This window comes from Bufo gargarizans, chromosome 5 (assembly GCF_014858855.1).
Source record: "Bufo gargarizans isolate SCDJY-AF-19 chromosome 5, ASM1485885v1, whole genome shotgun sequence".
Lineage (NCBI taxonomy): Eukaryota > Metazoa > Chordata > Amphibia > Anura > Bufonidae > Bufo > Bufo gargarizans.
The window spans coordinates 306,504,359-306,517,316 of record NC_058084.1 but is presented as its reverse complement, the minus strand read 5'-3'; the positions used below and the strand labels follow the sequence as shown (position 1 = coordinate 306,517,316).

Genomic DNA, 12,958 nt, shown 5'->3' with positions numbered 1-12,958 from the left:
ACTGCTCCCGTTCTGATGCTTTCCAGCTGTTCCACCTTTCTCTGCTTCTTGGTCTCTCTCGACATTCAGGAAATGACTGCTCAGCCAATCACTGGCTGAAGCCATTCTCCACCGTGGGCAGTAATTTGCTGGGCAGTTACTTCCTGTGTCTGGAGAGGCAGCAGTCTAGCGGGGGACCCAGGGAATCAATGGATGTCGTATATCGGGACTTCTCCAAAGCATTTGACACTGTACCACATAAAAGGTTAGTATATAAAATGAGAATGCTCGGACTGGGAGAAAATGTCTGTATGTGGGTAAGTAACTGGCTCATGGATAGAAAACAGAGGGTGGTTATTAACGGTACATACTCAGATTGGGTCACTGTCACTAGTGGGGTACCTCAGGGATCAGTACTGGGCCCTATCCTCTTCAATATATTTATTAATGATCTTGTAGAAGGCCTGCATAGTAAAGTATCAATTTTCGCAGATGACACTAAACTGTGTAAAGTAATTAACACTGAAGAGGACAGTATACTACTACAGAGGGATCTGGATAGACTGGAGGCTTGGGCAGATAAGTGGTAGATGAGGTTTAACACTGACAAATGTAAAGTTATGCACGTGGGAAGGAATAATGCAAGTCACCAGTACATACTAAATGGTAAAACACTCGGTAACACTGACATGAAAAAGGATCTAGGAATTTTAATAAACAGCAAACTAAGGCTACTTTCACACTAGCGTTCGATCGGATCCGTTCTGAACGGATCCGATCATATTAATGCAGACGGAGGCTCCGTTCAGAACGGATCCGTCTGCATTAAAATGGCAAAAAAAAGCTAAGTGTGAAAATAGCCTCGGACGGATCCGTCCAGACTTTCAATGTAAAGTCAATGGGGGACGGATCCGCTTGAAGATTGAGCCATATTGTGGCATCTTCAAACGGATCCGTCCCCATTGACTTACATTGTAAGTCTGGACGGATCCGCACGCCTCCGCACGGCCAGGCGGACACCCGAACGCTGCAAGCAGCGTTCAGCTGTCCGCCTGTCCGTGCGGAGGCGAGCGGAGCGGAGGCTGAACGCCGCCAGACTGATGCAGTCTGAGCGGATCCGCATCCATTCAGACTGCATCAGGGCTGGACGGAGGCGTTCGGGTCCGCTCGTGAGCCCCTTCAAACGGAGCTCACGAGCGGACCAACGAACGCTAGTGTGAAAGCAGCCTTAGCTGCAAAAACCAGTGTCAGGCAACTGCTGCCAAGGCCAATAAGATAATGGGTTGCATCAAAAAGGGCATAGATGCTCGTGATGAGAACATAGTCCTACCACTTTACAAATCATTAGTCAGACCACGAATAGAGTACTGTGTACAGTTCTGGCCTCGTGTAAACAAGGCAGACATAGCAGAGCTAGAGAGGGTCCAGCAGAGGGCAACTAAAGTAATAACTGGAATGGGGCAACTACAGTACCCTGAAAGATTCTCAAAATTAGGGCTATTCACTTTAGAAAAAAGACGACTGAGGGGAGATCTAATAACTATGTATAAATATATCAGGGGTCAGTACAGAGATCTATTCCATCATTTATTTATCTACCAGGACGGTGACTGTGACGAGGGGACATCCTCTGCGTCTGGAGGAAAGAAGGTTTGTACACAAACATAGAAGAGGATTCTTTACGGTAAGAGCAGTGAGACTATGGAACGCTCTGTCTGAGGAGGTGGTGATGGTGAGTACAATAAAGGAATTCAAGAGGGGCCTAGATGTATTTCTGGAGCGTAATAATATTACAGGCTATAGCTACTAGAGAGGGGTCATTGATCCAGGGAGTTATTCTGATTGCCTGATTGGAGTGGGGAAGGAATTTTTTATTCCCCTAAAGTGGGGGAAATTGGAACTGGATGGACAAATGTCTTTTTTTGGCCTTATGTACTATGTTACTATGTTATCTGATACATTCTTAGCCTATTTAAAGAGTAAAAAATAAGCTCCACAGTCAGTACCATCAAAGAAATTGCAGCTCTGCAGTTTTTGGGATTCAAGAACATTATTGCGCATCACATACTTGCCCAAATCTCGGTCTCTTACAATAGTCTGACATGGGAAGGAGTTGAATCAGCTGGCAACCCAATTTATATATTTAGGTTTTGGTTGATGTAAAGCTTTAACAGTAAAATAATCAGATAATTTAATTTATTAGGACCCACTGTTACGGTGAAACTAGTATCAAGAAGAAGAGTTAGGAGCCCAGTGAACATGCAATCTGTTAAAAATACATTGGTTATACAAACCATTTTTCTGAAATTGAAGCGCTTGGGACAATAAGACATTGTAACTTCCAAGAAAACACTAAACTAACAGGGAGTGAGAATTAATTGACATTTTACCATTACAAAAAGTACATGTCTTGAAGAAGTAATCTCAGATAATTTGGGATTCTTCATTGTGAGGTAATGGAAAGTGTGCTGTTATGGCAATTTTTGTTTGATTAGCCTTTAACCTCCCTTATTGTTTGTGTCAATTGTCTGACTCTATAAAAACCTTTATTTCGCATTTACTGCACCACACAGTATTGACCTTCCATCTCCCTCAATACTTTTGGTTGTGGATGTCCAACCTTCTGAGAAGGTTATTAACTCCCTTGGAGAGACTAGCTAGCATATAATTGTATATATCCATAAAGTCAAAGTAATATCAGTGACCTTTCGTGTGGCTGCGTGCCCGGAGATTGCGTGATAACAAGTTCTGATGCCATTTGAAAAGAGTTTTGTGGCACAATTAGAAATATTTATGTCAGTGGTGGATAGAAAAGTGACCTTTCTGATCCGAAACAAATTGTAAATGTTTTTTGATACTAATACAGAAGTTATTTAACCCTTTAAAGAATCGACTATTTTTGGTTTTGAGGACAAAACCATTTTTTTTCCATTACTGCATAATGTTTACATTTTTTTTTTATCAGTGTAGCAGTATTAGGGCTTATTTTTGGTGGACCAAGTTGTATCTTTAATGGTGCCATTTCGGAGTACATATAATTTTTCATTAATTTTTGGGGTAGGGGGTGGCATAAAAACAGTTTTTGTGGAGTTCAAAGGGTGGTTTAAACAACATGTTAAGTTCTGTGGGTTAATATGAATATGTCAAAATTAAATATAGGTACCACCAGGGGTGCACCATCAATGAGGCCAGGTGAGGCGATCGCCTCAGGCAGCACCAGGTAGGGGCAAGACGGCCGAAGGGCCATGAGCTGAAGGGAAAGGGTTAGGTTAAGAAATTAGCCAGAACTTTTTTGCTATTCTGTTGACAGAGCTGTATCAGGTTTTTTTGGGGGTACGTTTGATTTACTGACTAAGGCCTAGTTTACACGAACGTGTGTGTTCCGTGGCTGCAATACACGGGCACAGTTACGTGTGCATTCTGCATCACAGATGCGGACCCATTCACTTCAATAGGTCCGCAAACCCAGAATTGCGGAACGGCCTCACGGAACGGGACCCCTCGGAAGCACTACGGAGTGCTTCCGTGGGGTTGCGTCCCGTACTTCCGTTCCACAAAAAGATAGAACATGTCCTATCTTTTTGCGGAACAGGCGGATCGCGGACTCAGTAAACTGAATGGGTCCGTGATCCGATGTGGCTGACCCACGGCCGGCGATCGTGCATTGCGACCCGCAGTTTGCAGGCCGCAGCACGGGTCAACACGTGTGAACTCAGCCTAACTTTTACTCAATTTTGGGGAGAATGATGATAAAAAAGCTAATCGCCCATGCCTATGCAATATTAAGTGGTGGGATTAGAAAGTGCAACTTGTCCTCCAAAAACGAGCCCTTATATGGCTGTGTGAATGGAAAATAAAAAGTTATAGCCCCAGTAAGGCAGGGAGCAGAAAACGAAAAACCCTCCGGGCTGAAATTGTTAAGTGGATGAAATCCATGGCAAACCTGGAAGAAATTAGCAGCATATTTGCTACATGTGAATGTGACCTACCTGTATAAAGAAATCCATGCATGGAGATGTTTTAATGTCCTTATAGTTCAGGGTCCAGTGTTCTTCACATACCCCATTTGTGGTGGCTTTTTAAACCATTTATGGACATCTGGTTTTCATTAAAATGTTTTGTTTACATTCTATGAGCTCCTGTTTCCGCTCTCTCATTTTCTATGGTAATTTAATATTCTGCCCATTCAAGGCCTAATAAATAATAGTTTACTTTTATTAAATTGATTTACTAATTTTCTTTAAGATGGATGTAACTTTAGCCATCATATAACTACAGTTCCCATACAAGATACTTGGTACATGGTATGAAAATTTATTTTAAGTCAATCCAAATCACAATGTAGCAGTGTTTCTACTCAAGCTTTAGAAACATTTGGTCATTAATGAGACCTTATTAACAGCACAGTATTGTTACCTAGTGTCGTCAATTGATTAAAATGTAAATATGACCTTGTGATGTCAATATACTGTTTTCCAGTTCTATATGAACCATGGGCTGTAAGTAGGTAAGGAAATAAGGAAGCATATGTAATATGCAGATATGTATCAGCTATTAATAATATCTTGTTAATTAGCACTACCAATCATCTTATTAGTAACCAAGTCTATGAAGTGCATTATTTAGCCATTTTATTGGCCAATACTTCTGCCTGGCAAGTGTAGTATGCCTAAGCAAACGTTCATTGCACTTTAAGTTCAGACGCAGGCGCATTAGCTCAAACTATGTCTAATTTTGAGACTAAGTGCGAGCGGGGCCGCAGTGTGCTTGAAGAGAAGCAGATGATTGAGGCTAAGTGTAGGCGCAGCCGTAGTTCGGCCCTGCGCTCTTCTCCAGTCTCTAAATTCTCATGCAGGCATACTGAATTTAAGTGGCGCTGGTAGAGGGTAAGTCCAGGCGCCGATATTTTGTGCACAGTTGATAAATAAAACACTCCCTTTTGTGGATGACGATGGGGACCGTCACTGCTATTTCATGAATTTTCATAGGTAACTCCATTCAGTTATGTTCATTCTTTGGTCGTATTGGCTCTCCCCTCTGCACACAAGGGGGTGGGAGCCTTTATAAACTTTGCTTCAGCGTCCAGTATTCAAGTCTGCCCGTTACCCCTGATGAAGCCAGATTAGCTGGCGAAACATGTTGGGGGCAGTTGTTAGGTTTTAGACCCATACCTTGTCTCCAAAGGAAAACTGAGGAAGAGGTCTGCGTTTCTTATCCGCGGACCTTTTCATCTGATCTGCTGTTCTCCGAAGAGATTGCTTATTGTCAGACCAGACCCAAGAGAACTGCTCCAAACAAGAATCTGCCGCAGGAACCCCCGAAGAAGGCTGCACAGGTAGAGGAACACTCTGATCTCAATCGTAGACCACAAAAAATTGAGATTTACCTGTGGCTTGGCTGACTCTACTCTTATGAGCAAACTCCACCCCAGGGAAAAAGATTTACCCAATCGTCTTGATGGGCATTGGTGAAATGTCGCAGGAAGTTGACCACCTGGCCTTTAGACTGTGAGTGGTAAGCAGAGGAAAAGTCCAAAGACACATTCATACACCTGCATAAAGACCTGCAGAAAGAGGTGAATATGAGACAATGTGGAGAGGAAAACCCATGCAGGCAGAAAATATGCAGAATGAACCGCTCAGCCAGACGAGGAGCAGATGGCAGACCTGGAAGCGGGATAAAGTGTGACATCTTGGAAAAACGGTCAACGACAACCCAGATGACTGTACAATCATTAGAGACAGGCAAATCAGTCACAAAGTCCATACCAATATGTTGCCAGGGGACTTCAGGCAGTGGCAATAATAGACCTGCATGTCTCAACCTAGGAGACTTGTTCTGGGCACAGAAGGTACAGGAAGCCACAAAGTCTGTAATAGCCGTTGACTTGGATGGCCACAAGTCGGGAGATGAGATTCAAGGTCCCACGTTGACTTGGATGGCAAGAAATCTTGGACGCATGGCCCCACAGCAAAACTTTCCTTCATTCGGACTCTGGAACAAAGATATTACCTGGGTGAACCTTGGATAGGTTAACTGGAGCCACAGGGAGTACTTTAGTTGGTTCAATGATGAACTGGGGCTCGTCTTCCGTATCCATGGTTTCGAAGGACCTGGAGAGCGCATCGGTCTTGGTATTTTGTCAGCAGACCGGAAATGAAGCTGGAAATTAAATGGGGCAAAGAAGAGAGCCCAACAAGCATAATAAGGATTGAGCCGTTGGGCCGTCTGCAAGTAGGTCAGGTTTTTGTGATCGGTGTAGATTATGACTGGCATAATAGAACCTTCTAGAAGATATATCCACTCTTCTAATGCCATCTTAATTGCCAAAAGTTCCCTGTCTCCAATAGAATAGTTTCTCTCGGGAGCAGAAAATAATAAAGCATTTTTCTGTGAAAGAACCGATGCGTCCACCTCCAAGAAAAACAGTTTGTTGATTTCTGGGCATCTAAGAACTGGGGCTGAAGAGAAGGCTTTCTTGAGGGAAGAAAATACTGTCTCCACTTCAGGGGACCATTGCTTGGGATTGGCACCCTTTCTAGTCAGAGCAGAAATTGGAGCTTTCAAAGAAGAAAAATTACGGATGAAGGGTCGATAATAGTTAGCAAAGCCCAAGAACCTCTGTATTTCCTCTAGACCGGAGGGACAGGCCAGTCATGCACTGCAGCCACCTTTCCTGGATCCATTTTGAGATCCTGATCCGAGATGATGTATCCCAGGATGGGCAGGGATGACTTTTCGAAGACTCGCTTCTCCAATTTAGCTTATAGACTATATTTTCTCGTAACCATTGTAAGACCAACTTCACATGCTTGCGGTGAGTTCTGATGTCCCTGGAGAAAATAAGAATATCATCCAAATAGACAACTGCACAAGAATAAAGCAGATCCTGAAAAATATCATTAACAAATTCCTGGAAGACTGAAGGAAATAACCAGGTATTCATAATGTCCATCCCTGGTATTAAAGGCTGTCTTCCATTCATCACCTTCACGAATACGTATTAAGGGTCCATTCACACGTCCGCAAAATGGGTCCGCAGACCCATTCATTTTCAGTGGGGCCGGAATGTGCTGTCCGTATCCACATTTGCGGATCCGCACTTCCGCATCCGTGCTTCTATTTCCGCAAAAAAATAAAACATGTCCTATTCTTGTCCGCAATTGCGGACAAGATTAGGCATTTTCTATTATAGTGCCGGCGTTGAGCAGTCCGCAAATTGTGGAATGCACATTGCCAGTGTCCGTGTTTTGCGGATCCGCAGAACACTTACGGACATGTGAATGGACCCTAAGTTGTATGCCCCCCGTAAGTCCAGCTTAGAGTAGATCCTGGCCCCACGAATGTTATCAAATAACTCAGAAATTAACAGTAAAGGATACTTATTCATTATGGTGATCTTATTCAGACCACGGTAGTCGATACAGGGGCAAAGAGACCCATCTTTCTTTTTCACGAAAAAGAATCCTGCCCCAGATGGGGAAGAAGACTTTCTGATGAAACCCCTCTCTAGATTCTCCTTGATATAATCTGCTGTAGCCTGCGATTCAACGGGAGACTGAGGATAAACACGACCCCGAGGAGGAGATGTTCCTAGCAGAAGCTCAATTGGGCAATCGTAGGGACACATCTGCAAAAGAACGATAGACCACTGGCAGAGCCTCAAAGCTTTTAAGGAGAGATGTAAAAACCTTGGGTTGAATGGAACGTAAACACTTGCCAACTGTCCCCATCGAAGAACTTCTCCAGAGCTCCAATCGCATCCTAAGCCAGGGCAACCCCAGCAAGAGAGAATGAGACAGTTCTGGTAGAACATATAGATAAATCCACTCAACATGTAACACTCCTACCTGCAGTTCCAACAGCTCAGTGATGAACCACAATGGCTCCGTCAACACTTGTCCACTGACGGCTTTTACCAGCAAGAGATTCTTCAGCAGGCATACAGGAATGTGATATTGATTCACCATTGCTTGGTGTATGAATTTCCCCGCAGATCCGGAATCCAAGGAAGCGGATATAGATACTTTGGTACCTCCAAGAAGCAGGATCACAGGTATTTGGAGAGTAGAGCAGGTTTCGCCTAGAGCCACTTCCCCTAAGCGCTGGAGTTTCTCGACTTCTGGCACAGCTGCGGAAACGGTGACCCGGACCACCGCAGTAGAGACAGAGCCCAGAATACATACGAAGAGGACGTTGCTCATCCAAAAGCTGAGTAGAATTTATCTGCATAGGTTCAGGATCCGGAAAGGAGGAGTCTAATGGAGGCTGAGATGTATCTGACCTAAACATCCGTTATGAAAGTCTTTTCTCCTGACTGACCTCAGGAGCCCACTCTGAAAACCGTATATCAATTTTTATTGCCAGAGACATCCAGCGACTCAAGGGAGGTAGGCACATCACGTCCCACGAGTTCGTCCTTAGTACTTCTGGACAGGCCCTCCCAAAAGGCCGCTACCAAAGCCTCCTCGTTCCACGACACTTCAGATGCTAAGGTGCAGAACTGGATCGCATACTGACCCACAGACCGGCTCCCCGGACGGACTTGCAGTAGAGAGGAGGCTGCAGAAGAACCTCGAGGTGGCTCATCAAACACCTTCTTGAAAGCGTCCATAAATAGAGCCACATTACTGGTGATGGGTCCAGATCTCTCCCATATTGGATTTGCCCAGGCCAGGGCCTCTCTCTCTCTCGATGAGAGATGATGAACGCCACTTTAGCTCGATAAGATTGAAAGTGATGAGGATGCAGCTCAAAGTGAATTGTACACTGATTGAGAAACCCACGACAGGTTTTCGGATTGTCGCTGTAACGGGACAGAGCAGATAAACGAGGTCCAGAAGAAACTGACTGCACTGCAACCGCAGCAGGAACAGCAGGAGCTGTAGGAGCCTGTGCAGACTGTGCTGTAGAGAGAGTCCAAGCGAACAGCTACATGCTGCAAGTAATTTACCACTTGTTTCTGGGTGGTACGCTGTTGTTCAAGTTCCTACAGTACTTCAGACATTCCTGGTTTAGAGCCAGGCGGATCCATGACCAAAGCGTACTGTTACAACCAGAGGATGTGGATCCTCTGGATCAGCTGATAGAGGACTAGGAATTAGCCCAATATTGCTGACTGCTGACTCTGAGTCAGGACCCTGGTGTTTGCACCAGTTACCCAGAATGCAGCTAACTGCAGCAGTGTGTACAGAGTCTTTACTGGCAGAAGGTATACAAAAGTCACTTGCAATAAAGGCAAAACAAAGTTCAGAGTAAAACGGTAAACTAGGTCAGGCGAACTCGTGGTCAGGCAGTGCAGGGTTAGGAATCCAGGTGAACTTACAGAAGACGGCAGGCAGATTCGTAGTCGGGCAATGCAGGGGTAAATAGTCCAAGTCAGGCATGATCACCCTGCGGCCCTCCAGCTGTTGCAAAACTACAACTCCCAGCATGCCTGAACAGTCTACAGCTATCAGCCTACAGCAGGGCATTGTGGGAGTTGTAGTTTTACAACAGCTGGAGGGCCGCAGGTTGAGCATGCCTGGTCCAGATAATCCAAGTAACAGACGACAGGCAGAATCATAGTTAGGTAATGCAAGGGTCAATAGTCCAGATAATCCAAGTAGCAGACGACAGGCTTCAGCAGAAGTTACCAGGTATACAACCACTCTTGGGCACTTCATGGTAAGTGAAGCTGCCCTATATACCAGTATCTCCGCCTCCGGGTGGGGTCAGTGATTTGGAGCCTGCTTGCCACTCCCGTAAGAATGGGAGAGATGCGCCCGTGTGTGCTATAGCGCTCCAGATTATACCTGGCCGTGAGGACGGATGCGGCGGTATGTTGGCGGGTGCTTGCTTCTCCTGCGAAGTAAACCAGCACTGGGACCCATGGCGCTGCAGTGTGCAGGTGACGATCTGCCACCCTGCAGTGAGGTCATGGACCCAATACTGACACCACCTGATGGAGTGGATTTTAACATTTTTTATTTGTCCTAAATAAAGTTTTGGGATTTTAATCCCAAGTGTATACCTTGCACTTTTGCAACTGACTTTGTATCTGGGAGCTAACTGCATTTGACTGCACCAAGAGTTTTTTTTCTCACTCTGAGGAGGACTAGGTAAGCTGATCCACACTTTTTTTCTTTATCTATATATGAGCTGAAATGTTGCCATATTGTTACCTGTAGTGACATAAAATGTATTTTTTAATGGATACAAGTGCTGTCAGAAAATATTTTGACAGTAGACAGGAGTCTGTTCCAGTTCTGAGACAGTGGTGTTGTTCCAACCAATTCCTTTTTTAACTATATACTTGCTCATGTCATCATCGGAAATACGGGTTGTAAATAACAGAGGTGCTCAAGGGTTTGTATTTGAAGATTCATCAGTCTCCAGGCAGGAATCGGCCTCCTTCTGGTGCTCAAAAGATGTGTTCCATTATAGATAGGGTTTTATAGTTGAACCCTGTGATAGGTAAACCAGTAGTAAGAGGAACATACTCACAGGGAAGTAGTCACCAAGCAAGCAGGATCATTGTCTATCAGTAGACACAGCCTGTAGAGAGTGTGTATCATCTACATGTACAGTGGGTGGTGCAAATATTTGTCACAGAGCCACCAATGACCACCAACATTTTAAAACAAATAGGTTTGGAACGCTTTCTAGCATTAATTTATTATCTTGAACGTCCTATGCCCTGTAATTACTAATCTGTATTTTTTTTTTCCAGTATCAGCCATTATGTCATTGTGATGTCCATGACCATATTCCTAATGCTTCTGAGTGGTTTGGCCCATTGGCTTACAACAAAGAAGATCAACTTTAGAAGAAAAATAAAGCCCCACGATACCTGACACAGACAAAGCGCTCCTACATTGACTAGAACTAAGCTGAGAATGAAGCAATTGCACTGATCATATGTTGAGCATTTAGAGCTTAAAGATTTTACTTGATCTAACGACAACCTGAAAGATTCCAGTTCTGTTCCAAGTCTCCTTTGAAAATTAACAAAAAGGTGTGCATAGAGGAGGGAAAGCTGTGGCAAAAAACCGAGGGTCTAGTTTATGCTATTACATTCCTGCTTTCCCCTGCAGATGCTTTTTGCACCTTCTTTCACCTGGTAGAGAGAAGGGTACGGTTACCCTAGTTTGTTAATGTTGCAGTGCCTATGGAGAATGAAACCCAAAAAGCTAAAGAATAAGGCCATGGCCCGACGAATGGAGTCACCCACAATGGTTTATATGCAACTTCAGTATTTCTTTTCGGGAGTGGACTTAAAAGAAATTGGTGAATTTGGGGTTACTTTTTGTCCCTGCAGAGCCCTAGTCTAATGATCAAGCATTTTTTCCACTAGTCCCATAGTTAAAATGTCTACCTCTATGTTATGCAGACTCTTTCCATCTGATGTGTAGCATGGTATTCCACTGCACTTTGTATTTTATTAGAAAAGGTCCTCAAAGGGGTTGTTCCAAGTTTTAAAGTTATCCCAATCCACATGTTGGGAGTCCACTGGGCCACCACCGATCTTGAGAACAGGGGTACCCTTCTCCAGCCTGATGGATCAGAAGGTAGAACAAGTACCCTACCACTCAATTCATTCTATATGGGATGTCAGGGAAAATTAACTATTCCAGCAATCCCATAGAGGATGAATGAAGTGGTAGGGTGCATGTCCAACTTGCCTCTCCATCAGTACGGGGGAACAAGACACCCATTCTCTGTATTGATGAGGCTTCTGGCGGTTAGACCCTCACTGATGAGCTGGGATAAAACTTGGCACAACCTCTTTATATGTATTCAGTACATTGCTTGTTTTTAGATTAAATACGGCTCTAAAGGACTTATTTATATTTTGGCAGTTTGTAAATCAATTTTGGAGCTGGTACACTATGACTGTGGCATTTGTAAGGTTGTTCATTGCATACTATGCTACCTGTATGGTTATTTTTGAAAAGTCAAGGGCCCACATTTACTAATGCTGTCTGATAAATAGACAGTGTAAACTCAGACCAAACAGTCACAATTATTTCCAAATATACCACAGTATCTCACGCTTTTTGACCGATTTTAGCTGATATGAGGTTAGTCTCATTTTTCATTTTCATTACTCTAGACCACTAATTTACAAAAACTAGTGCACTCCAATAATAAATTCGGCACAATGACAAAACCAAGACCCCTTTTCTAGATATTTCTGAAATGTATCTAGCAAGGCATAACCATGTTTTCTTTTTGGAGAAAATCAATAAATTTGTCACCACTGAATTGTGCCAAAAGGAGGGTACTACTTAAGCCAGAATACTAGGGCAAAGACCTTAGTAAATGTGGGCCTGTGTGATCAGTATGGAGGAAATCAAAAGAGGTCAGTATTATTATCAATGAAATGTACTGTATATTTATCTGTTATCAAGGGTGTTAATAAAGGGGTAAGTGGTATTTTCAGGAGTACTGTATGAACTTTTATATCTTGACAATTAAACAAAAGCATTTTTTTTTATTATTGAAGTTGCCCTGTATCTTTTTTGCTGAAACCTTGATATTGTAGCAGAATATAAAAGACCGCCTGATGAATGTGGGTCGGCACCAGGTACAGCCCAGGATACTAGGTTTGCCACTATATATAGGTCTGTGTACTGGTTGCGTATTTTGTTTGCCACCAGAACTATATTAGTACAGTACCTTGAAAAAGTATTCACACCCCTTGAATTTTTCCACATTACGCCCACACATTTAAATGTATTTTATTAAGATTTTATGTGATAGACCAACACAAAGTAGAAAGTATGTGTGAAAAGAAAATTATACATGGTTTCCAAAATTTTTTATAAATTAAAATCCGGAAAGTATGGCGCACCTTTGTATTCAGTCCCCCTGAGTCAATACTTTGTAGGACCACCTTTCACTGCAATAACAGCTACAAGTCTTTTTGGTATGTCTCTACTAGTTTTGCACATATAGAGGCTGACATTTTTGGCCATTCTTCTTTTTAAAATAGCTC

General features: G+C 43.4%; 1 protein-coding gene across 3 annotated transcripts in view; it reads left to right on the top strand.

Moving 5' to 3' along the window:
- PIGN (phosphatidylinositol glycan anchor biosynthesis class N) overlaps positions 1-12,458 on the top strand; it is a 306,078-nt gene extending 293,620 nt beyond the window's left edge. For all 3 annotated transcript variants that reach the window (XM_044295070.1, XM_044295067.1, XM_044295069.1), the window contains one exon: positions 10,691-12,458. In XM_044295070.1, coding sequence (XP_044151005.1) covers positions 10,691-10,786 — 96 coding nt within the window. In that variant the 3' untranslated portion in view covers positions 10,787-12,458. The remainder of the gene's footprint in view (positions 1-10,690) is intronic.
- Positions 12,459-12,958: the final 500 nt, after the last annotated feature.